The 27,415-nt window shown below is 43.2% G+C and overlaps 1 protein-coding gene across 1 annotated transcript; it reads right to left on the minus strand.

Annotated features, from left to right (window-relative positions):
- Window positions 1-1,882: 1,882 nt before the first annotated feature.
- Window positions 1,883-24,518, minus strand: myo1f (myosin IF). The gene is made up of 28 exons (XM_029632633.2): window positions 24,343-24,518; window positions 19,032-19,163; window positions 18,286-18,375; window positions 18,033-18,127; window positions 11,484-11,571; window positions 11,079-11,168; window positions 10,091-10,222; window positions 9,771-9,905; window positions 9,408-9,540; window positions 8,553-8,749; window positions 7,039-7,119; window positions 6,836-6,922; window positions 6,644-6,730; window positions 6,380-6,547; window positions 6,138-6,223; window positions 5,955-6,036; window positions 5,725-5,831; window positions 5,496-5,594; window positions 5,238-5,382; window positions 4,948-5,062; window positions 4,608-4,777; window positions 4,305-4,450; window positions 3,914-4,060; window positions 3,614-3,762; window positions 3,382-3,444; window positions 2,952-3,153; window positions 2,664-2,839; window positions 1,883-2,383 (listed from the first exon to the last, which is right to left on the minus strand). Exons 1-28 carry the CDS (start codon window positions 24,343-24,345, stop codon window positions 2,307-2,309), a joined length of 3,282 nt encoding a protein of 1,093 aa, XP_029488493.1. The 5' UTR covers window positions 24,346-24,518; the 3' UTR covers window positions 1,883-2,306.
- Between the last annotated feature and the right edge of the window lie 2,897 nt (window positions 24,519-27,415).

Consider the following 27,415-nt stretch of genomic DNA (forward strand, 5'->3'; position numbering starts at 1 on the left):
TTGGTCAGGGAGGTTCATAGTTCCTCTGTGGAGATAGGAGAACCTACCAGAAGGACAGCCATCTCTGTAGCACTCCACCAATCAGGCCTTCGTGGTAGAGTGGCCAGACGGAAGCCACTCAGTAAAAGGCACATGTCAGCCTTTTACTGTCATGGGAGACTAGTCAAGACTGGGAGACTAGTCAAGACTGGGAGACTAGTCAAGACTGGGAGATCGAGGGAAAGATGAACGGAGCAAAGTACAGGGAGATCATGGATGAAAACCTGCTCCAGAGCACTCTGGACCTCAGACTGGGGCGAAGGTTCACATTCCAACAGGACAATGCAGACAGCCAAGACAACGCAGGAGGGGTTTCGGGTCTCTGAATGTCCTTGAGTGGGCCAGCCAGAGCCCGGACTTGAATCCGGTCGAACATCTCTGGAGAGACCTGAAAATAGCTGTGCAGCGACGCTCCCCATCCAACCTGACAGAGCTTGAGAGGATCTGCAGAGAAGAATGGGAGAAACTCTCCAAATACAGGCGTGCCAAGCTTGTAGCGACATACCCAAGAAGACTCCAGGCTGTAATCACTGCCAAAGGTGCTTCAACAAAGTACTGAGTAAAAGGTCTGAATACTTATGTAAATGTGATTTTTAAATTTTTTATTATAAATCTGCAAAATCTTTTTTTTAAATGTTTTGCTTTGTCCTTATGGGGTATTAGGTGTAGATTAATGAGGGGGGGGGGACTATTTAATCCATTTTATAATAAGGCCGTAATGTAACAACATGTGGATATAGTCAAGGGGTCTGAATAATTTGTGAATAAACTGTATACACTTTTCTACTATGCATATTCAACACTTCATATTGTCAAGATATGTTTTTATACAACATAATTGGTCAAAGATGGAACCACCTGCTGCATGCTTCAGTAACTGTTCCAAAAACTACTGCAAACTGCATCCACACATTGAACATTGTAATGGATTAGCATTTCCATTCTTAACATGTAAAGCTCCCAGTTTCAGTCAGTGCTCACCTGCTGGACCAGTCCTCCCAGCTGAAGAAGAATCTACTGCACCCTCTCCTGACAACACATCATTCATAGCCATAATGAAGACAGCATTCTTCAAGGGTTACGAGACTTTGAAAAACAAGGGTGCATTCCAGGGTTCATTATTGATAGCTAATCATGATATAAGAATGTTGGATTAGCATTAGCCTTCAAGCATTCAGTTTAATTTAGTTACACATTGCGTCAAGGAGACAAAAACAGTATATCAATCATTTCTGTATCTATAATAATTGTCTTTATTATGACCACTGCCACATGACAAAAATATAAATTCTCTGTTCATTTGTTAACTTCAAGGTGAAGTTATTTTACAACCCATAAACTAGTTTTGTAACGAATTCAACATAGCAGAACTATTATTTGTAATTACAAGTTTATAACATCAAATAACCATGTATATTATCATACATCAGTCAAGCGTTTATGCTCAGTGCACATTGACTTGCAAGAATTGAAGACAAGGAAATGGTGCAGTGGCGCCTCCCAGTGGTTGCGTAAAGCAGCAACCATAAGTAGAAACGATATCAAAGCAGCCCTCTACACCCCTGGTTCGGTAAAAAGCTGAGGGATCAGGCTGGGGAAATGTAATCACAAAAATTCATAGACAGAGCTATGGGTGCAAGGAATGACCATCCAAGATAGAAAAATGATAGTTTGAACCATGTTTTGAGGCTGTATAGTGTTTGTTGACATTTTCTTTGTTTACAAACATTGGGGTAAACAAGCTTACATTTTGGGTTCTGATGGCATTTATAAGTTATATTTTTCAGGACTCAATGGTGGCATATCATTCATTTATTAGTCAACAAAATGGATGTAGAAACTGTTGATTGCCCCTTTAAAGGTAGTATTTATTCAAAGACAAAATCAACATTTCTGGGATGCTTTTTATTCTACACTTGATGGCATTACATTTGTTTCACGGTTATCACAAAGCAATTTTTGAAATAATATGCATAAAATCATTGCGTCCTATTTTGAGTTAGCACCTCAAAGCTGTCCTCTTTTGTGAAACTGGAAAAAGAAAGTGACAGTTCTCTGTTTCAGCTAGCTTCCCAACATGCACCTTTCTTTGTACTTCTATTGTTGTGCAGATATTATAAAGAACTGGTGATGATTCTATTGATACACTTATAAAACAGATATCTCTTGTAATTACTGTTAGGCTTATATGCAATTCACCATTGCTTTGCAGTGGATAGTCATGTCTGTTGTATACATTGTTTGTTGGGCCACAGGACAGGCAGTAATCAGATCTTCTCCACAAAGTTCCCAGGGAAGAGTCCTTCCTTACCACAAAACCTGCCTCTCCACCAGCCTGATGCATCTGCAGGGGAACACAGAGATATGGACAGCTGTGGACTCCATACACAGTACAGTCTTAGAACTCATCCAATACAGGTCTGAGCATGAATTGATGCTGTGAGCTTATTCGGGATCAGCACTTAAAGCATAACAGCACTGGTGTTGTAGTGCCAAGCATCCAACAAGTTCTCTAGTCTCTTCTGCCTCTTTCTTCTCACCCTTTTCCGTTGTTGAGATGGACACAGTTTCTTAACAAATAGAGAATTGAGTACTATTCTATTCCTTCCCTACGTGTTCCTCACCTTCATTGAGCAGGTCGATGATATCATTGGTGTCGAAGCTGAGCTCGTCTGTGTCCTGGCCAGCATACGGGTACAGCGCCCGGCAACGCGGGCCGGTGGGGCGTGGCTGGGCCTTGGGCCGGCTGGATGGGGCCGGGGGTGGCCGCTGGCTGCTGATACTCCTCTTCCTCTGCATTCTGGAGAGGGGGGGTGAGAGCGAGAGAGATAAGAGAGAGAGAGAGAGAGAGAGAGAGAGGGAGATAGTATATGTTGTGAAAACCCACTGTGTGCTCAGTTTATTCAGCTCACCCAGACACGCCCTGGTCAGGCACGTTGAGAAAGTCCAGGTTCCCTTGCTGAGTCTGAGCCGAGCCTCGTCTTGTATTCAGGGAGCCCAGTTTGGGGAGGGCAGCGCTGGGGGGCCGGTTCTGTTTCTGGGGGATGGAGTAGGTTTGCTCTGGCTGCTGAGGCGGTGGAGCACCTCTAACTCTGGGTGCACCATTCTGGTGCCCTAGTCAAAGAAGAGGAACACAGATACCATCAAAACACAAGTATACCATTGTATACCATTCATACACTAAGACCTCTAAGATCTCAACATAATTATCACAGTGGTGGTACACAGTTCATAGTAAGCACTGCAAGTCCATGTGGGTATTCACAGCACTGCAAGTCCATGTTCATGAAGTGAGGCCTGCCAATGATGTAGGAACATATCTGGACCAAATAATGAGTTTACCTCTGCTAGGAGGCTGACTCCTGCCCCCTCCATGGTTCTGTGGAGATCCCTTCTTGGTGGGCTCTGACAAAATAAACATGTAGAGTTTTAAACTATGACATATTAGGATTAACAGGATATATTATATACTGTACACTGTATTGAGTCAGACTTAGTATTCTATACATTATCTACTATATCTATGTTTCTTTTCCACTTCGGTATGTGATTTTTTTCTGTTCCTGATACTCACTGGAGGTCTTTGGCAGGCCGTCTCCCACGTTGATGGTGAGGGTCTTTCCAGCTGGTTTGATCTCTGCCTGGTCTCCCTGTCCCCTCTGGAACACCACAACACGGGTGCCCCCTCCACCCCAGCCCTCCTTCTTCACCCGGAACTCCAGTCTGTAGGGAGCCACAACAGTGGACATGAATGATATGATCCATTTTACCAGATGCTTTCATCCAAAGTTAACTCGATCAACTAAACTATGGAGACCACACGTAGAGAGTCATATAGCAAGGCTGTTCCTATCCAGTATGTGTGTAGTCATACCTGTCGTTGAAGGAGAGAGACAGCTTGTTCTTGGTCACCTCTTCATAGCGCTTACAGAGCAGGCTGAGGAACTCAGTCTTGAAGTTGGACTCTAGCAGACTGTCATACTGAGCCTCATGCACGATGAAGAAATCATCCTGTCTCATACTACAAAGAGAGGGAGAAAGGCAGAAATGGAAAGGTTTGAGGGATTGCCGTTGATAGAAGACAAGAAGTGTCACACACAGTAGGCCGATATAGCAAAGTTCTTTTTTTACATATCATGTGTGATCAGTTCCTGTTTATTAATGACAACACTGACCACAAAAGTTCCCAATGGTACTGCCTGGAAATACATCATACTGGACTGTTATATGCTATTCTAAGTGGAGCAGGGAGAAAACCCCTTTACCTGAGTGAGACAGAGTGGATGCTCTCAAACTCCAGCTTCCTCTTCAACACCTCTTTTATCTGTCCCTTCTCTGGCCCCTTCTTCACCTTCTCTCTGCCTATCAGGTAGATGCCCTTGGGAGACAGAATCAGGTCCCTCTTGATGGACTGGAGAGACAAAATGGGAGGGGGAGAGAAAGAATAAGAGTGAGAATGAGTGTGTGTAAATGGAAGATGGAAGAAGTGAACCTCATGTTGTGTTGTTAACCCCGGCATTGGCTCTCTTTTCCTCACCGCTCTGTAGGGGAGGGACAGGTAGACTCACATTGAACCTGCGGTCAAACTTGTTGACAGAGTCTGCAAAGTCGACTCGCTCCCTCTTGGCCAGGAACTGTCTGAGCTCAGGCCTCTGCTCCAGGCCCAGATAGTCTCCTACAAAGTTCCTGTTGATGCTGTTCCTCCTCCGCTCCTTAGAGTTGTACAGGATGTCCGAGGCTGCGGATAACATGCGAGAGAGGGGAGTACGTGGTCATTTTAAGTAAGAACCTTCAAGGACATATTCATTGCTGTATATTCATTTTCTGCGTTGACATTGATTTATGTATATTCATATTTCTTCCTTGTTTCATCCCCACACACCCCTCTAGGATCATTGACACACTTACCCTCCTCCCTCATCTGTTCATATTTCCTCCTGGCGATGTACCTTCTCCAGGCCTTCTGGATGGTCCTGGCGAACATGTCGAATTTCCTCTCCCGCATCTCTTCCAATAGGAAGAGCTAGGAGAGACGGAGGGGAGAGGGAATGCTTTGATCAAAGAAACCCTTTTACAGTATATAGATGAATACCTCACACCTTTTTTGTAATACATTTCATATATTCATTTAAACCGGGAAGACCCATTGAGATAAAAGAAATAGCACTTTTCTCAGGGAGACCTATGTGGGCCCCTACCGACTCTGGGGCCTTGACAAAGACCTTGGAGCGCCCCATCTGGTACTGATCTGTGTCCATGTTGACAGAGCGGAGGAGATGCAGGACCCCCTGCTGCTCTCCCCCCCGCCAGCACGGCCACGTCTCTGCCGTCAGGATGGCGTACCTGTAGGCCAAACACAGAGGGTCAGGCACTGGGGGGGACACACACACACACACTGAGAAGAGGACACAAAGCAGACACTGAAGGACACACACCTAGGAGTAAGTAAGACTCACCTCTGTAGGAACTTATTGAAGACTCTGCGGTAGGCGTAGCCGGCTCGACGTACGCGGATGTTCTCCCGCAGCCCAAGGTACTCCACCTGGTGCTTGGCCCTAAACAGACACACATAGTTTCATCATCCCCTTTATTCTGATGTTCCATTTCTAATGTTCCAAACTATACCGTCATAACTTCCTGCTATTGGATATTTGGTGTCTGTTGGGGGGTGTAATAGAGACAAACCGGCTCTCCTCCCAGTCCTTGGGTCTCTTAGTCTCGTTGGGTTTGATACATCGGATATAGTGGGGGGTGCACTTCATCAACGTGTTCACCAGATCATTGGCTTGTTTCTGCGGAGAGAACATAAGAGATGGATATACCACCATGTAGCTACTAATAATCTCAAACCTATGGGTGTACTGTTCCACTCAGCCACTGAACCACAGTGCTGGCAGTAGAGTTGGGACTGTTACCTTGATCTTAGAGCTAGCAGTAGTGGGCCTGCTCTTCTTGTCTGTGTTGAGGTTTTCAGGGAAGAGGCTGCGGATGAAGTCACTGTGGGAACAAGATGGGGGACCACATTTCCCACATTATTTTCAAGCCTTGGTTGTTTTGAGACCCGTGTCTGTTAAGGTAAAGATAAGAGGCATACGTACTGTTCACTGCTCTGCATGAGTTCAATGAGGTCAGTAAAAAGCACGTCCCGGTTTCTCTCACAGAAGCCATTTATTTCGTAGGAGACCTGAGGTGACATGAGACATCATGTGTAAATATCAACCTTCACACATGTCTACCTACCCACTTCCCATCGATGGAACATTCCTTTCTACCTCAGCCTAGAATTGTCTACGTCTCTGTGTTTTGAGCGTGAGAAGACTTGTCCTCTCCTGGTACCCACCTTGCCTGCATAGTGGTGGATGACAAAGCCAGAGTTCCAGCTGTTGAAGTGTTCGTGAGTGCCCACCGCCGCCGAGAGCTTCTGGAGCAGGGTGCCGTCTGCCCCCTCACCCTTGGCATGCATGGTGGCGCACACATCATCCAGCACACTCATGATGCCTGGCGGGTTCTGGAGGGGATTGTTAGACATTTAGCGTGGTAGCCACAAGCAGAATAAAGACACATTTGTGGAAATTCCATTGAGATATTGTCATTTTGGGCTCACCAACTTATTCTCGATGAGGTCACACACAACCTTGTTGTTGAAATACTCAATTGGTGTCCACTTGATGCCTTCCTGAACATACTCTTCCTGCGAGAAACACAGAGAGATAGACAATGCCAATATCATTTTCACAACATCCAAGACACCTCGTAAAGGAAATGAAGAGTGTTGATGTTTGAGAGTGGTTTGTACCTGTTCAGCCTTCAGTGTCAGCTCAATAAATATCTGCTGTAGCTTCTCGTTGACAAAGTTGATGCAGAACTGCTCAAACCCATTCCTCTGTCAGAAAGCACACATCCAGATCGAAGACAATGTTATCACACAGCTATGTCTGGTCTTGTTATCCCATCAGAGATCAGAGATGTACATGTCTATGTATTTAATATACCATTCACCTGAAATATCTCAAAGCCATATATGTCAAGTACTCCTATACTGTATTCTTCATGAGGTTTCTGTATGGCTTTGTTTATTGCCTGGTAATAGGAGAGGAAGAGAGAGGAGTTCATTAGTATGAAATGGACATGTCACCATTACTGTATTTGTGTCTGTGTGTGTATCGTTGCAGTGTATAGTAAACTCAGCAAAAAAAGAAACATGCAATTTTCAGGACCCTGTCTTCCAAAGATAATTCGTAAAAATCCAAATAACTTCACAGATCTTCACTGACCTTCATTGTAAAGGGTTTACAATTACAGTTCATAAACAATTAATGAACAACCACCTGTGGAACTGTCGTTAAGACACAACTAACAGACGGTAGGCAATTTAGGTCACAGTTATGAAAACCAGAGGCCTTTCTACTGACTCTGATAAACACCAAAAGAAAGATGCCCAGGGTCCCTGCTCATTTGCGTGAACGTGCCTTAGGCATGCTGCAAGGAGGCATGAGGACTGCAGATGTGGCCAGGGCAATAAATTGCAATGTCCGTACTGTGAAAGCTGAAGACAGCGCTACAGGGAGATAGGATAGACAGCTGATTGTCCTCGCAGTGGCAGACCACGTGTAACAACACCTGCACAGGATCAGTACATCCGAACATCACACCTGCGGGACTGGTACAGGATGGCAACAACAACTGCCTTAGTTATACCAGGAACGCACAATCCCTCCATCAGTGCTCAGACTGTCCGCAATAGGCTGAGAGAGGCTGGACTGAGGGCATGTATTGTAAGGCAGGTCCTCACCAGACATCACCGGCAACAACGTTGCCTATGGGCACAAACCCACCGTCGCTGAACCAGACAGGACAGCAAAAAGTGCTCTTCACTGACGAGTCGTGGTTTTGTCTCACCAGGGGTGATGGTCGGATTCACGCTTATTGTCGAAGGAATGAGTGTTACACTGAGGCCTGTACTCTGGAGCGGGATCGATTTGGAGGTGGAGGGTCCGTCATGGTCTGGGGCGGTGTGTCACAGCATCATCGGATTTAGCTGGTTGTCATTGCAGGCAATCTCAACGCTGTGCGTTACAGGGAAGACATCCTCCTCCCTCATGTGGTACCCTTCCCACGTCTGGGACCTGTTGAATTGGAAGGTGAGGGCTAGGGCCATTCCCCCCAGAAATGTCCGGGAACTTGCAGGTGCCTTGGCGGAAGAGTCGGCTAACATCTCACAACAAGAACTGGCAAATCTGGTGCAGTCCATGAGGAGGAGATGCACTGCAGTACCTAATGCAGCTGGTGGCCACACCAGATACTGACTGTTACTTTTGACTTTGACCCCTCTGTTCAGGGACACATTATTCCATCTGTTAGTCACATGTTTGTGGAACTTGTTCAGTTTATGTCTCAGTTGTTGAATCTTGTTATGTTCACACAAATATTTACACATGTTAAGTTTGCTGAAAATAAACACAGTTGACAGTGAGAGGACGTTTATTTGTTTGCTGAGTTTAGTTGTCCCTGACCTCCACCAGGTAGTCAAAGAGTCGTGTGTAGAGGGCCTTAGCCAGGGCGTCTCGGGTATAGGTGGCTTGTTCTTGATTGAGTGTCACATCGATGGACTCAGACTTTCCACCCCACTTTGAGTCCATCTTTCTGCTGGTCAGTTTGTCTTGCAGACGTGTTGGGTCAACGCCCAGCAGATAGGCAGGAAAGGCAAGCACTGGGAGGGAGGAAAAACATACAGAACAAACAGAACACCTGAGCAAAATACATGAATTCCTGCTTTCATTATAGCAAAAGTGTGTTTTGGTGTCTATCCCTCTCTAATATTTTTTCACCTTATGGGGACAGTTGCATTGATGCTTACTTGTGCATGTGGAGCTCTGTGTGCATGTGTTCATGTGGAGATCTGTGTGCATGTGTTCATGTGAAGCTCTGTGTGCATGTGTTCATGTGGAGCTCTGTGTGCATGTGTTCATGTGGAGCTCTGTGTTCATGTGGAGCTCTGTGTGCATGTGTTCATGTGGAGCTCTGTGTGCATGTGTTCATGTGGAGCTCTGTGAGCATGTGTTCATGTGGAGCTCTGTGGTCATGTGTTCATGTGGAGCTCTGTGTGCATGTGTTCATGTGGAGCTCTGTGTGCATGTGTTCATGTGGAGCTCTGTGAGCATGTGTTCATGTGGAGCTCTGTGAGCATGTGTTCATGTGGAGCTCTGTGTGCATGTGTTCATGTGGAGCTCTGTGTGCATGTGTTCATGTGGAGCTCTGTGAGCATGTGTTCATGTGGTGCTCTGTGTGCATGTGTTCATGTGGAGCTCTGTGTGCATGTGTTCATGTGCATGTGTGTGTATTAGGCATGTTTGTCTTCTCCCACTCACAGTCAGTGCTCTCCACCTGCCCATAGTTGCCTGCCTCTATGAAGCTGATGTTTCCAAGGTGCAGGATTCCTGTTATGATCTGCAGCCCCTGAGCCTGGTAGGCCTCTGGGATCCCAATCACATTCATGGCTTCCTGTGGACAAAACTCAACACTGATGTCTATGGTCCTGTACAGAGCGCCATTACTGCTGGCCCTGACAACACACTAGGACTGGGAATACACAATAGAACAGTATATTTAACTAATATAAGCCTGTATTATTAATATAAATATGAGTGTCAATGTGTTCCCAGTGCTTCTGTGATGTCTCAATAAAGAAAATAAATATGTACTCTGTTTTAAGCCCTGATGGCGTAAGGTACCATTGTCTCCTGAAAGTCCTTGCTGTCGTTGGTTCCGTCCACTTTGTATGTCCCAGACTGGTTCAGGTAGTAGTAGTACTCTGGAGTCATGATGCCCAGGGCTTCTTTCTGCTGGGGGTTGGCTCCTTCTATTAGCTAAATACAACAGTTCAGACAAAACACAACTGAAAGTTATAGCTCATTAATTACATATCAACAATTCACACACAATTATGAAACCCTACAGAACCGTTAAATCTGTGCTGTCGGGTGAGAAAGTCAAACACATTGCCATTGTGGGTTGTTAAGTTACTGCTGGCCTAGCTCGGGGCCTGACTGACCTGGTAGTAGACGTGGAAGTTCCTCTCGTTCTCATTCTGGCTCACCACCCTCGACTTCTCAAGAAGGAAGTTAGAGATTTTACCACCGTCCGGCTCTCCTCCTCTGCTAAACTGGATCTCAAAGTACTTACCCTGTTAGATCAGAACACACACAAAAACCTATCACTCAAATTAGACATGGTTCATTATTCTGACTTTGTGGGCAGGTAGCCTAGTGGTTAAGAGCGTTGGGCCAGTAACCGAAAGAGCGCTGGTATTGAAGCCCTGAACGGACTAGGTGAAAAATCTGTTGATGTTCCCTTGATCAGGGCACTATACCCTAATTGCTCCTGTAAGTAGCTCTGCATAAGAGCGTCTGCTAAATGACTCGTATTTAAATGGGAATGGGTATGTGGCCCTATGCATTGGTAGAATGGAATTATCAGAGCAGTGACACGAGATTTACTACTGCTCTGTACCACAAGATGTACCACAAAAGAATATATTTACATTACCACACAGCTGTTGACCCCACCCAGGATTTCACCTCAGCTCAGTCTTCTCAAGCTCTTTCATCTCATTGTGTTGTTCTTCTATAATAGAGGCCTACAGTACATACAGCTGGGCACCTCAGAGGCAGGAAACACCAGAGGTGACATGCACTCAGCTACAAAGCCTGAACTGTTGCATGTGGATGTGGTTAGGAGTTGAGGCTAACATCTCAGGATCTCAGTAGTAGGGAAAGGGGAGAGGGTGAAAGGTGGCTGTTGCATACTGCTGCTGTGGGTATATAGTCTGCAGAATTCAGATCACCTCTGGTAGAGCACAGGAAAAACAACAGCCTCTGTGCACAGTGTACTCACTCTACGTCCTGTCTATAAGAATAGTTAGCACAGAACTAACAGAAATGATCAGTTTACAGTATCAGTCTTACTTTATTAGCCCACACACAGTGTCTAGAGAGGAGGAGAAAGATGAAGGGAGGCTGATTGCTGTACATATCACTCACAAAGCGACTGGAGTTGTTGTTGCGGACAGTCTTGGCATTGCCGAAGGCCTCTAATAGAGGATTGGACTGGAGGATGATGTCCTTCACATGCTGAGAGACACATACAGAGAAACATCACAATACAGCACTTCAGTTTCCTTCACAGTCATTAGTAATGGTAATGATAATAGTAGTAATAGTAATGGTAATAGTAGTAATAGTAATGGTAATAGTAGTAACAGTCATGGTAATAGTAGTAATAGTAATGCTAATAGTAGTAATAGTAATGGTAATAGTAGTAATAGTAATGGCAATGCTAATATTAGTAATAGTAATTGTATTGGTAATAGTAGTAATAGTAATGGTATTAGTAGTAATAGTAATGCTAATGGTAGTATTAGTAATAGTAATAACAGAAGGTAATACCTGCACTTTATCACCTCCTCCTGATACTTTGGAGATGTAACCCATAATGTATTTTGCAGCCACAGTCTTCCCAGCTCCACTCTCCCCACTGGCACAACACCCACAAAACATACAGCCATATTAATGACAACCCTCTAATTTACACTGTATCAAAAAACATTTTTGTGAAACTTGTTGTGAAGGTGATCTATGGCTGCACATGAGTTTCTGTTTCTTTTATACTAAACAAAAATATAAACACAACATGTAAAGTGTTGGTCCCATGTTTCATGACCTGAACTAAAATATCCCAGAAATGTTCCATATGCACATAAAGCTTATTTCTTTCAAATTCTGTGCACAAATGTGTTTATATCCCTGTTTGTGAGCATTTCTCCTTTGCCAAGATAATCCATCCACCTGACAGGTGTGGAATATCAAGAAGCTAATTAAACAGCATGCTCATTACACAGGTGCACCTTGTGCTGGGGACAATAAAAGGTCACTCTATAATGTGCGGTTTTGTCACACAACACAATGCCACAGATGTCTCAAGTTTTGAAGGAGCGTGCAATTGGCATGCTGACTACAGGAATGTCCACCAGAGCTGTTGCCGGAGAATTTAATGTTAATTTCTCTATCATAAGCCGCCTCCAATGTTGTTTTACAGAATTTGGCAGTATGTCCCACTGTTTAACGTATACTGTTTACAGGAAACTCACTCTACGTCCTTAGATGAAGTTGAGTGGGAAAAGGGGTGGTGAAATAAATTTCTGTTACGGACAAAGGAACTCAAAGGATGTGATGATATTAATTAACAAAAATGTTGAATATGAAAATGGACGAAAAAAAGATTTGGCTCATTAATTTATATGGTCCAAATCAGGATGATCCACAGTTCTTCGAAAATATTTATATCAATTTATTGAACTTATGATCTAATCATTATGGTATGAGACTATAACACAGTGTTAAGTACCTCAATGGACCGTAAAGGTAATCACTCTACAAACTATCCTCACAGTGACCTTAAGGAAATCACAAATATTATGGACACATTAAAAATAGTGGATATTTGGAGGCTAAAAAACCCCGACCTAGTGAGACATAATCAAGCTAGTCGTCTTGACTACTTTCTTATCTCTTTCTCTCTTGCATAAATGTTTTTAATAGGAGACAGAATGCGATCGGATCATCATCTAATTGGCATTCACATAACTCTTATAGATTTTCCACGTGGACGGGGATATTGGAAATTTTATCAAAGTTTACTGGAAAACAACTTATTTTTAACTAAGACAAAATCATTTATAACTGATTTTTTTCAGTACAATATAGGTTCAGCAAATACTCTTATTGTTTGGAATACCTTCAAATGTACCTTCAGGGGTCATTCAGTTCAAAATTCATCAATAATAAAAAATCAGTTTCTGGCTAAAGAGACAAGACTAACAAGGGAAATCCATGAACTAATAGTACAGGTAGATAGCAATAAAAATGATACTACAGAGATACAAGTTAGAAGAAAAACATAAAGAACTTGAGGAACTTATTCAAGAACGAACTAATGTAATCTATTACATTAGTTCAATTTCGGTAATTCTCTTATAAAATGGGTAAAAATAATGTATAGCAAGTGAGCTGAGATAAGGCGGGGCTTTACCTAGCAGAGACTTGTAGATGACCTGGAGCCAGTGGGTTTGGCAACGAGTATGAAGCGAGGGCCAGCCAACGAGAGCGTACAGGTCGCAGTGGTGGGTGGTATATGGGGCTTTGGTGACAAAACGGATGGCACTGTGGTAGACTGCATCCAATTTGTTGGGTAGAGTGTTGGAGGCAATTTTGTAAATGACATCGTCGAAGTCGAGGATCAGTACGATGGTCAGTTTTACGAGGGTATGTTTGGCAGCATGAGTGAAGGATGCTTTGTTGCGGAATACTGGCTTCCAGTTGAAGCTCGCATCCGCTACAAGACCATGGTGCTTGCCTACGGAGCTGTGAGGGGAACGGCACCTCAGTACCTCCAGGCTCTGATCAGGCCCTACACCCAAACAAGGGCACTGCGTTCATCCACCTCTGGCCTGCTCGCCTCCCTACCACTGAGGAAGTACAGTTCCCGCGCAGCCCAGTCAAAACTGTTCGCTGCTCTGGCCCCCCAATGGTGGAACAAACTCCCTCACGACGCCAGGACAGCGGAGTCAATCACCACCTTCCGGAGACACCTGAAACCCCACCTCTTTCAGGAATACCTAGGATAGGATAAAGTAATCCTTCTCACCCTCCCCCCCCTTAAAAGATTTAGATGCACTATTGTAAAGTGGCTGTTCCACTGGATGTCTTAAGGTGAATGCACCAATTTGTAAGTCGCTCTGGATAAGAGCGTCTGCTAAATGACTTAAATGTAATGTAAATGGAATAGGAAGCCGATTATAGATTTAATTTTGGATTGGAGATGCTTAATGTGAGTCTGGAAGGAGAGTTTACAGTCTAACCAGACACTTAGGTATTTGTAGTTGTCCACATTTTCTAAGTCAGAACCGTCCAGAGTAGTGATGCTGGACGGGCGGGCAGGTGCGGGCAGCAATCGGTTGAAGAGCATGCGTTTAGTTTTACTTGCATTTAAGAGCAGTTGGAGGCCACGGAAGGAGAGTTGTATGGCATTGAAGCTCGTCTGGAGGTTAGCTAACACTGTGTCCAAGGAGGGGCCAGAAGTATACAGAATGGTGTTGTCTGCGTAGAGGTGGATCAGAGAATCACCAGCAGCAAGAGCGACATCATTGATGTATACAGAGAAAAGAGGCCCGAGAATTGAACCCTGTGGCACCCCCATAGAGACTACCAGAGGTCCGGACAACAGGCCCTCTGATTTAACATAATGAACTCTATCAGAGAAGTAGTTGGTGAACCAGGCGAGGCAATCATTTGAGAAACCAAAGCTGTTGAGTCTGCCAATAAGAATGTTGTGATTGACAGAGTCGAAAGCCTTAGCCAGGTCGATGATTACGGCTGCACAGTAATGTCTCTTATCGATGGTGGTTATGATATCATTTAGGAAACCATCTGAAACCAGATTGCATGGTGGAGAAAGTATGGTGGGATTCGAAATGGTGGGTAATCTGTTTGTTAACTTGGCTTTTGAAGACCTTAGAAAAGCAGGGTAGAATAGATAGAGGTCTGTAGCAGTTTGGGTCTAGAGTGTCTCCCCCTTTGAAGAGGGGGATGACTGCGGCAGCTTTCCAATCTTTAGGAATCTCGGACGATACGAAAGAGGTTGAACAGGCTAGTAATAGGGGTTGCAACAATTTTGGGAGATAATTTTAGAATGCCGATGACTCAAGTTTTATATTAAGTCCGCAATCTAGATCCCTGCAATGTCTCATTAAAGATCTAGATAACTTTTCTGTACTCTTTGGACTAAAACCTAATTATGATAAGTGTACAATATTACATATTGTAAGCGGGTGGCAGCGGGAGGAGGTAGGGAACTGGTCTGTCTGCCCAATATAAAGGATCAAAACTGGAGGAGGCGGGTGGCAGCGGGAGGAGGTAGGGAACTGGTCTGTCTGCCCAATATAAAGGATCAAAACTGGCGGAGGAATAAAATTAGCATAAATAGGAAAGTATACCAGTTTCATTTGAGGACCAGGATGTTGACAACTGTGCCATACAGATGACAAAATAGTTGGGAAGAGATGTTTGATGTATTGATTCCATGGTACAGGGAGTATGAGTTGATATATAAAACAACGCAAGATTCAAGACTTCATGCTTTTCAGCTAAAATTATTACATAGAATTATTCCCACCAACAAAATGTTGAATATTTGGGGCATAAAATCATCGAAGCTCTGCAGATTTTGTTGTGAGGATACAGAATCAATAGACCATTTATTTTGGTATTGCCCTCAGGTAGCCTGTTTCTGGTCTCAGGTTCAGAAATGGCTGAAAATGCATAGCATTGATCTAAAATTGGCCCTAGAAATAGTACTGTTAGGAGATCTAGAGAGACCGGATCAGTCAATTACTAATATACTAATACTCTTAGTAAAAGTATTTATTTTCATCTCGCAATCTGTTGATTCTATTCGATTAGATAGATTGAAATTGTACATTAAACATCACAGTATAGTTGAAAGATATGAGTTGCATAGAAACCAGAAGTGGGTGGCCAGCAGAGATAGATGGGACGGGCTGAGGTAAGCTGAGGGTTGGTTGTGGAATTGGAGACAAGTGGGAGTGGAGTTGCTGTGTGAGAGATAGAATGATGGTAAAAGATAAAAGTAAAACAAATTAATACAAAAATAAGTCAAAATAAATCATAATAAAAAGTACATTTGAATGACACTAAGTGGAAGTGTTTTTACAACTAATGCCGGTTTGCATGAGGCTGATGCTGTGCGGGTGTTTGTACACATGCATATACACACACTCTCATTGAAATGAACACCTACATGAACACACACATACATGTAATAGTGCCAGACATGCACACAAACATATACAGTTGGCATTGATGTTATGATTTCAGTTGTCCTTGATGTCCTTTGTTTTAAATGTATTATTATTATTGTTTGCATTGTTGTTTGCTGTTTTCTTCTGTCTTTTCCTTTTTTCTCTTTAGTTCTCTTGGTTGTTGGTGCATTGGAGGGTTCTTGGGGGTGGGGTTCATTCTCTTGGTTGTTGGTGCATTGGAGGGTTCTTGGGGGTGGGGTTCATTCTCTTGGTTGTTGGTGCATTGGAGGGTTCTTGGGGGTGGGGCTCATTCTCTTGGTTGTTGGTGCATTGGGGGTTCTTGGGGGTGGGGCTCATTCTCTTGGTTGTTGGTGCATTGGAGGGTTCTTGGGGGTGGGGTTCATTCTCTTGGTTGTTGGTGCATTGGGGGTTCTTGGGGGTGGGGTTCATTCTCTTGGTTGTTGGTGCATTGGAGGGTTCTTGGGGGTGGGGTTCATTCTCTTGGTTGTTGGTGCAATGGGGGGTTCTTGGGGGTGAGGAATGGAATTAATTGTAAATTTTATTTTGTTTTTTCTTCCTGGGGGGGAACTGTGGGAAGAGTCTTGAATGGTTGAGGAACAGTTATTGGGGAACTGTGGAGGGATCTTGGAGGGTTCGGGTTCACATTTTTTGGCCTGGTGGTAGATCGGTCAACATGCCCTTGAGCAGGGCATTGACCCTGGATGCTTCTGTGTGTCGCTCTGAATGGGAGTCTGTTGGATGACTGGTGTGATGTAGTTGTTGAATGGGAGTCTGTTGGATGACTGGTGTGATGTAGTTGTTGAATGGGAGTCTGTTGGATGACTGGTATGATGTCGATGTAGAGCGGCTTCACTGCAAGTATATTGTATGTTTCGAATATTCAATAAATACATTTTTAAAAAATTAAAAAATAAAGTATGTCCCACTGGCCTCATAACCAACGACCACGTGTAATCATGTCAGCCCGGGACCTCCACATCAGGCTTCTTCACCTGCGGAATAGTCTGAGATCAGCCACCCTGACAGCTGACAGCTGGGTTTGCACAACCAAAGAATTTCTGCACAAACGGTCAGAAACCATCTCAGGGAAGTTTATTTGTGTGCTCGTCATCCTCACCAGGGTCTTGACCTGACTGCAGTTCAGAGTCCTAACTGACTTCAGTGGGCAAATGCTTACCATGGATAGCCACTGTCACACTGAAGAAGTGTGTAGGTATGTATGGTGTCATGTGGGCGAGCGATTTGCTGATGTCAACGTTGTGAACAGAGAGCCCCATGGTGGAGGTGGGGTTATGGTATGGGCAGGCATAAGCTACAGACAACGAACACAATTGCATTTTATCAATGTCAATTTGAATACACAAAGATACCGTGACGAGTTCCTGAGGCCCATTGTTGTGTCGTTCATCCGCTGCCATCACCTTCTGTTTCAGCATGATAATGCACAGCCCATGTCTCAAGGATCTACACAATTCCTGGAAGCTGAAAATGTCCCAGTTCTTCCATGGCTTGCATACTCACCAGACATGTCACCCATTGAAAATGTTTGGGATGCTCTGGATCGACGTGTACGACAAAGTGTTCCAGCTCCCGACAATATCCAGAAACTTCATACAGCCATTTAAGAGGAGTGGGACAACATTCCACAGGCCACAATCAACAGCCTGATCAACTCTATGCGAAGGAGATGTGTTGTCGCGCTGCATGAGACAAATAGTGGTTTTCTGATCCACCCCCCTACCTTTTTTTTAAGGTATCTGTGAACAATAGATGCATATCTGTATTCCCAGTCATGTGAAGTCCATTGATCAGGGCCTAATGAATTTATTTTGATTGACTGATTTCCTTATATGAACTGTAACTGAGTAAAATCTTTTAAATGGTTGCATGTTGCATTTATATTTCTGTTCAGTGTAGTTAGAAAGGAAATGACACACTGATTGAGCTTTGGTTCTTTGTTAGTTCTGAGAAAAGTAGTAGAATGACGCACATGAGAAGGCCTAAGGTGCGTTAGAGAGAGGCACAGAGAAGAACTAGGACTACATACTGCCTGCCAGCAGAAAGAGATAGCAGTTATGACACTGGTATAATAACACACCTGATAATAACACACTGGTTCTCCTGATCAATCATCATGTTCCTGTACATGTTATCAGTCAGGGCGTAGATGTGGGGAGGGTTTTCATACTGGGCCTTTACATGGAGAAAGATGGACAGAAAAATGAGAGAGAGAGAGAGAGAGAAAGGGAGGGAGGGAGTTTAATATACAACTATGAAGGTAAACAAGGAAGTGAATGGGAATACAGTATAAAGACTAAAGTATGTGTTGAACAAAAGGATGTTTTACTCACAGCCCCTTGGTAGAGTTCAATTTCCCGGTCAGTGAAGTAGGGCATCTGTTTGAAAGGGTTCACTGATATCAACACAGAGCCAATATAGGTCTGCACATGACAGTTAAGGGTGTTTCTCGTGAAATCACAGAATTTGATATTGAAACAATCACAGCGAAATTGTTGATTATGTAAACTTTTCAAAAAGATAAATATCCCAAACCATACATTAGTTTCATCCGGACTGGATTACACACACACATATATAATGCTTTTTTTCACACAAAGAATGAATTAAGTCCCGAATGTGCAGTAAAATATGTACTAAAAACACGGAAGTCTGCTGTTGAGTCACAAAGTGCATCCAAAAGAGGAACAGTGCAGTCCTATTATTGCATACATTCATGTGTGTCTGCGCATGTGAAGAAGTTGAGTGAGTACATATGTGTGGTAGGGGGATGAGGCAAGGATGGTATGTATGTCTGTTATTGTGTTGTTGCTACTATATGAGTACAAACATCAGCTGTGCTCACGAATGATATAGAATGGAAGGACCTAATGCTATGGGCCAGTGGAATGACCTCAATGACCTCAATTCTCAAATGGTTTAAAAGCCATTTGTAACAGTTTTTTGTTTGTGTGTATGTGTGTATGCCTATAAATACATCAGTCTGAGAGTGTGTGAGGGGGCAGGTCTGCTGTATTTCTTCTGAAGAGACATGTGTGAGAAGTGATGAAGGTCCCTAACAGACAATGAAACAGGATACGAAGATGTAGTCATCCATGTATCTCTTCTTCAGGTTCTCCACGATGGCGTCTTCGCTGATCTTGGACAGTAGCACCATGTCGTCCACACCACTCTGCTTGACATTCTGACTCTGCCAGTGATACTTACTGCCCTGCAGGAGAGAACGCTCAGGGTTAGGGAATGCACACCCTTTTTATGTGTAATTGAGGCAGAGAGAAAAGCAGAGGTAGATCTATAGATGACCTAGTTCATACTGAATGTGAGCTACAGAACATTCTGAGAGGGAATCTACAAACAGGAGAGGTATAGAAAACCAGAGGAAGCATGGGCCAACTGTAATTGGAAGGCATGTGCACCAGCAGACATCAGAGAGAAGTTTCTCAGCAGCAGGGTCTCTCTGTGTGTAACTGTGTCATTAAGAATGTGACTAACTGTGGTTATCAGTACAGGAAGCTGAGGACAGTTACCAGGCAACGCTCTGTAGATGAGGTGAGCATATGCCAATTTGGCCATCTCTGTGAAGTACTGCTTCCCACTCTGATCTACGACAGTGATAACCAGTAGTTGTGGTATCTATTGAATATGCTTCCTATAGGAGTCTGTGGAATGGGAGGGGACTCCGTTTAAAGTATACCATTGGACCACAGATAGAGCAATGAGACAGATATTTCACAGGATGTATAAATGTGAAGCATCTGGTTCGCGTTTCCACTCACTCCCAAATATGGTGGTGAGAGGAAGCCCAGTGGAAGGCAGTGGGAGAAGATGGAGCGAGATGGATTCTGGCCAATATTCTGCCAATTTTCTCATTGATAAAACATTTGATCTCGATACAGTTTTCTGTTTCCAAAACTAGAATCTGTTACGAACAGAGTAGACTAAGTTTTGTAGACTTTACCCGTTGCCAAAGTTTCAAACTACTGCATTGTTTAGGAGTGCAAGGGCGAATTGAGTTATTGCACACACGCACTTCACAGAGGTAGGTGTTCCCTAAAAGAAATATGCAAATACTTGCTAGAACACACCAATAGGCTGTCACTAGCTCTTGCTTATTCTGCCCACTATGATTTATTTGCTCCCACTGGAACTGATATCCTGTGGTCTATCTTGGGTTAGTTATACAAATCTGTGATTGGGCCTTGTTTCGGTGACTTCTTTACCCAAAATGAATGTAGTGCATTTTAAAGTAACTGCCAAAAAAAAGACCCTCTTTTCATTTTCTGCTCCCCTCCCATTCCTATACCTTCAATATGATGATGACGTCCACCACATCGTGCAGAGAGTTTCCTGACTTCCCTAATCACCACATAAAGAGTTGAGTTCAACCCGGTTTGGCCAACGATATTGTATTATAGGATAAAGTAATCCTTCTCACCCCCCTTAAAAGATTTAGATGCACTATTGTAAAGTGGCTGTGCCACTGGATGTCATAAGGTGAAAGCACCAATTTGTAAGTCGCTCTGGATAAGAGCGTCTGCTAAATGACTTAAATGTAAATGTAACTGTGTGATATGATCTTAGCCTTGTTTGGGTTCCTAACGCTGTTTTGTTTTGATGTGTGGTGGATCCTGAAAATAGGTCTAACATGATTACTGTGGTCTGAGTTCCAATTCTCTCAACCTTCTAGTGATAACTTTGGAGGAGAAGGTTCGAATACAAATGTATATTCCAACCCCAGTGAGTCAGTCAACTCTCTGGCCAATCAATCAATGATATTCAATAACAAATAAGCGACCATGAACATTAGATACTGTAAGAAAACAAGCAGTACTTCAGTCCTTGAGGGCCGGTATTGCATCTCTGTTGTAAAGAATGATACCCACTTTTCATGTGAACAACCTGAGTAAGGCTGTTTGTTTGTCACACATTTCAGACCACAACCCATACGTATTCTGCTCAGCACACAGAAATAGCCTCAGCTGGGTGAAACCAAGGTTCTGACTGCTTTAAATAGCTAACTGCTGATGTGACTGTTGATCCAGTGCTATGTTAAAATAGCCCACTTGCTGCTGTGTAGTGTCAGACCTGGGAGATGCTTTGTGCGCTCAGAGAGGACTACTGTAGTTCACTCCATCTGTCATCACTGTTGTGACTCACTCACTACTGTGAGTGAGTCAGCCTGTTGTAGAAAAAAGTTGTGACAATGCATCCAAAATCAATCTATCAATGAAAGAAGTCTTATTGTAAGCTTACTCAACTATCTTAGAACATCTTTTGTGTGTTTGCGCATCCAGCAAGGGGCCGGATCTGTGCTTGGGAGTCTGTGTGGGGAGGAAGTATTGTGTTAGAAACTACAGGCCCCTCTGTCTCTCTGTCAGGTCAGCTGCACTTCCCTTCTCATGGCTCACCACTACATCTTGTGAAACCCTCTCCACTTTTTAACACGTCACTGCTGCTCTTCCATTCCAGACAATACTACAGAACTTCTTTCACCCTTACATTTACATTTGAATCCAGAGCTACTTGCCGTTAGTGCATTCATTTTAAGATAGCTACAGTGCCTTGCGAAAGTATTCACCCCCTTGGCGTTTTTCCTATTTTGTTGCATTACAACCTGTAATTTAAACTGATTTTGATTTGGATTTCATGTAATGGGCAGACACAAAATAGTCCAAATTGGGGAAGTGAAGTTTATAAAAATACTTGTTTCAAAAAATGTAAAAGAAAAACAAACAGAAAAGTGGTGAGTGTATATGTATTCACCCTCTTCGCTATGAAGCCCCTAAATAAGATCTGGTGCAACCAATTACCTTCAGAAGTCACATAATTAGTTAAATAAAGTCCACCTGTGTGCAATATAAGTGTCACATGATCTGTCACATGATCTCAGTATATATGAATATATATATTTATGAACATTTGAACATCTTGGCCATGTTCTGTTATAATCTCCACCCGGCACAGCCAGAAGAGGACTGGCCACCCCTCATAACCTGGTTCCTCTCTAGGTTTCTTCCTAGGTTTTGGCCTTTCTAGGGAGTTTTTCCTAGCCACCGTGCTTCTACACCTGTATTGCTTGCTGTTTGGGGTTTAAGGTTTGGATTCTGTACAGCACTTTGAGATATCAGCTGATGTAAGAAGGGCTATATAAATACATTTGATTTGATATATACACCTGTTCTGAAAGGCCCCAGAGTCTGCAACACCATTAAGCAAGGGGGACCACCAAGCAAGTGGCACCATGAAGACCAAGGAGCTCTCCAAACAGGTCAGGGACAAAGTTGTGGAGAAGTACAGATCAGGGTTGGGTTATAAAACAAAATCCGAAACTTTGAACATCCCACGGTGCAACATTAATTCCCTTATTAAATAATTGAAAGAATATGGCACCCCAACAAACCTGCCAAGAAAGGGCCGCCCACCAAAACTCACAGACCAGGCAAGGAGGGCATTAATCAGAGAGGCAACAAAGAGACCAAAGATAACCCTGAAGGAGCTGCAAAGCTCCACACCGGAGATTTGAGTAACTGTCCATAGGACCACTTTAAGCCGTACACTCCACAGAGCTTTATGAAAGAGTGTCCAGAAAAAAATAAGCAAACAAAAAGGGATGTGGGAGACTCCCCAAATATATGGAATTAGTTAGATGAGACTAAAATTGAGCTTTTTGGCCATCAAGGAAAACGCTATGTCTGGCGCAAACCCAACACCTCTCATCACCCTGAGAATATCATCCCAACAGTGAAGCATGGTGGTGGCAGCATCATGTAGTGGCAATATGTTTTATCGGCAGGGACTGGGAAACTAGTCAGAACTGAAGGAATGATGGATGGTGCTAAATACAGGGAAATTCTTGAGGGAAACCTGTTTCAGGCTTCCAGAGATGTGAGACTGGGACAGAGGTTCACCTTCCAGCAAGACAATGACCCTAAGCATACTGCTAAAGCAGCACTTGAGTGGTTTAAGGGGATACATTTAAATGTATTGGACTGGCCTAGTCAAAGCCCAGACCTCAATCCAATTGAGAATCTGTGGTATTACTTAAAAATTGCTGTACACCAGCGGAACCCATCCAACTTGAAGGAGCTGGAGCAGTTTTGCCTTTGAAGAATGGGCAAAAATCCCAGTGGCTAGATGTGCCAAGCTTATAGAGGTATACCCCAAGAGACTTGTTGTTATTTCTTGTTTGTTTCACAATAAAACATATTTTGCATCTTCAAAGTGGTAGGCATGTTGTGTAAATAAAATGATACAAACCCCTCAAAAATCTATTTTAATTCCAGGTTGTAAGGCAACAAAATAGGAAAAATGCCAAGGGGGGTGAATACTTTCGTAAGCCACTGTAGGTGAGACAACAACATATCACATATCGTAGTAAGTACATTTTTCCTCAATAAAGAAGTTATCAGCAAACTCAGTGCTAGTAGGAAAAGAAAGAGCCAGGGTTAGACCTTACCCAGCTCCTCAGGAACAATAGTCCCCTCTACTGCTGGTTTTCACATTTGATAGGACTCTTTTTAATGCTTTTGATCAGTATTGTCATACCTACATGTACTTTCTCTCTCATGTCTTGTTAACGTCATGAGAATACAATCTCTGGTTAGGAGAAAAACAGGTTGTAGCAGCAGCAGATACGTTTTATTAACGACTCCATAGTGTACAGCACATTCTTACACAAATGTGAGGACATAGGATTCAATCAATGATTCTTTCCCTCTTGACTAGAAACACTCCATAACCGGAGTGGATACTAGCAGGGCTTGTCAGTCAAAAGAGGAAAGGACAGCATGTTCTCCATTTAAGTAGTTAAGAGTCTCTACTACTTGATGTCCACTACCTCCTGTTCTGCAGCACTTTGTTGTATGATTGTCGTTGACAAGAGTGATAGAACACAACAGTTATCCATTTTCCTTTCATCATCTGGACATCAAATGAACACACCCTGAACATCACTGTGCTTCCCTGTTGGTTGTAAGTCAGCTGTTGCCAGGCTCCAGAGTGTGATAAGTGCCAGCATCCGGGCATAATGTGAGAGCCCACTGTACAGCTGAGTCAAGTGACCTCAACCTAACATATAAGGCCATGTACTTCAGAAAGTCTGTGAGATAGAGGAGACCATCACAGGAGGCTGTTGAGGGGAGGATGGCTCATAAGGGCTCATAATAATGACTGGAATTAAATTAATGGAATGGTTTTAAACACAATGAAATCATTTGCTTGATGTGTCAAAGCTATTCCATGAATTCTATTCCAGACATTACTATGAACTCGTCCTCCCCAATTGAGGTGGCACCAGCTGCCTGTGCTCAGCATATACAGTAGATGGAGAGGATAGACGAGTCCTAGTGAGGAGAGTCTTCAATAGTCTAGGTATGTGTGTGGTGTGTTACCATCGTGCCGGCGGTGCGTGTGCCCCTCTTCTCCCACGGTCCTGGACCAGGTGTTCAAAGTCCAGACTGTGTGTGTCGGTAATCCCACGCTAGCCCCTTCACAGCACGACCATCACAGTCAGGAAGTCTCCAGCACACACAGTCACACAGACAGAACAGCCACCGAGAAGACTTTAACATTCAAAGCGTTCAAACGTACTTCCTCATACTCCCACAGACCCAGAGCGAAACAAGAACTGCTCTGCCACAGACTTAAGAGGACACAGACACACACACACAGATACAGACACACACACACAGACACACACACACACACACTCATCCTATATCTATAGGTACCACTTCTACTCTGTTGCATTTTCAATTCTTCATTTAGTCATGGTCTAAATGTTTAGACCTAATTAACAGTCAATGTTGATACTGCTAGGGGCTGTTATATCACACATTGTTAACGTCCATAACAAACTTCATCTTTGATACAGACAGTATTTTTATATCATGAATAACCCCTCTATAACATACCAATAATTTAACTAATGGCACTTCTGTGTTTAATTTCACTTTACATGACGCTTCAGTTGTTTACTAACTACTCCACCCAGACTGTGGTTAGTCTCTCATCTTTAAAATCTGAACGGCACTACACCCATAACGAACTTTATAAAGGGGTTTTACATGACATGTTCACCTCTGATTTAGACACTGTCTCCTGTATTCCTGACCCTGACTTGGCTCTAGAACATGTATCCTCCATGTTAATTCCTCTAGCCTATTACAGCATCAAATATAGATCTAACTCTTGGTTTTCTTCTATGCTATTAGAGCCCATTTAGATGAGAAATCAGGCCTTGGCCAAGGCAAGAAAAACTGATTCTGCAGTGGACAGTGGTCTGCTAGTACTTCTAAATTTTGGACAACAGTAAATGCACTGAAGCATGCAAATTCTTCTTCTTCCCTGCCTTAGGAAGTTCTGTCTGACTCTGGCATCAAACTGAGGAGAAAGTGATAAGTGATGCTTTTAATAAACATTTGACTTCGGCAGGCTTTTTATTTGAGAGAAACTGTGGTTTAATTGACCCTGGTCAGTCAATCGACTGCTCTTCCCTCTGTACGCCTCTAGCTGAATCGACGGTTATCTGTCAACTTCTAGTGAATCTTTGTATTCATTTCAACAATTTACTACCTGTGGTGCTAGATGCCTTGCTAAAGATTGATGTAAAGAAAAATCCAATGGGGCTGATATGCTTTTGTCACGTTCTGACCTTAGTTCTTTTGTTATGTCTTTGTTTTAGTATGGTCAGGGCGTGAGTTGGGTGGGTTGCCTATGTTCCGTTTTCTATGTTGTGTTTTGCGTTTGGCCTGGTATGGTTCTCAATCAGAGGCAGGTGTCGTTAGTTGTCTCTGATTGAGAATCATACTTAGGTAGTCTTTTCCCACCTGTGTTTCGTGGGTGTTTATTTTCTGTCTTTGTGTATGTCACCAGACAGGACTGTTTCGGTTCGTATCATTCTCGTTGTTATTTTTGTTTTAGCGTTCTGAGTTGAATGAATATCGTCATGAACACGTACCACGCTGCGCTTTGGTCCGATCCTTGCGACTCCTCGTCAGAAGAAGAGGATGAGCGTTACAGCTTTATCCCTTTTTTGCTGCAGCTCTCTGCCCCCCTGATTGCTGAATAATTAACCCATATTTTTTACCTGATGATTATATCTGGTACTATCTCCAAGGTTTGGAAGGCGGCCCATGTACTCCCCCTTCACAAACCTGGTGACCCTTGTGACCTAAATAATTATAGCTCTATTTCTAAACTTTCTGCCTAGCTAAAATATTAGAATCCTTGATTAATTCTCAGCTAAGATCTTTCTTATCTTTGAAATGTATCCTAAATTTACATCAGTCAGGGTTTAGACCAGGTCATAGCACTATCTCTGCTGCATCCCTAGCTATAAATGATGTGGTTAACTGTATGGATAAAAGACAACATTGTGCTGCCCTCTTCATTGACCTGCCAAAACTTCTCGACTGTTCATCACTCAGAGAATTTCCTCAATTGGCCCCGGCTGCATGTAACTGCATGTAACTGGTTTACATGCAGCCTAGAACAGATAAAACTCAATGTCTATCTACTGATGGTGTTAAATCAGGTCTTCTGGATATTTTACGAAAGCAGTCCCTCAAGGGTAGATTCTGGGACTTTTTACTGTTTACATTAACAATAAAATTGTAACCTGCACTTATATGCTGATGATACTGTTGCCCTCTATCTGAACTACAGTTTGCCTTCATTGTATTTCAAAAAAATGTATTGACCTGAAATTAGTATTGAATGCAGGTAGAACTAAGTACAGCGCATTCAGAAAGTATTAAGACCCCTTCACTTTTTCCACATTTTGTTACGTTACAGCCTCACTCAAATGTATTAAATTTAAAAAATCCTTGTCAATCTACACACAATAATACCTTTTTAACATAAGTATTCAGACCCTTGGCTATGAGACTTGAAGTTTCTTTTGATCATCCTTGAGATGTTTCTATAACTTTATTGGAGTCCACCTGTGGTAAATTCAATTGATTGGACATGATTTGGAAAGGCACACACCTGTCTATATAAGGTCCCACAGTTGACAGTGCATGTCAGAGCAAAAATCAAGCCATGAGGTCGAAGGAATTGTTCGTAGAATGGCACCGGAGAAGAAGGCAGACGTTTTACGTGTCCCCAACCAATTGTGTTTTTTTGTTTGTTTATTTGCATTGTTTGTAACTTATTTTGTAACTTATTTTTTAACTTATTTTGTACATAATATTGTCGCTACCGTCTCGTATGACCAAAAATAACTTCTGGACATCAGGACTGTGATTACTCACCATGGACTGGCAGAATCTTTTTTTCCCTTTAACAAGTCTGATGAGCCCGACGCGAACGATATACTGCTTTCTCTGGAACAAGCCCAGATCCCCGTGATTTGCATGAAGAGGCGGCGGAGAAAAAGGGGCCAGAGGGCGGGCTGCCTTCTGAGAATTTGTAGGCGATCGAATAAACCCCCACTTCCTTCCACTCTGCTAGCAAACGTGC

This window comes from Oncorhynchus nerka, linkage group LG24, assembly GCF_034236695.1.
Source record: "Oncorhynchus nerka isolate Pitt River linkage group LG24, Oner_Uvic_2.0, whole genome shotgun sequence".
In the NCBI taxonomy this organism is placed as follows: domain Eukaryota; kingdom Metazoa; phylum Chordata; class Actinopteri; order Salmoniformes; family Salmonidae; genus Oncorhynchus; species Oncorhynchus nerka.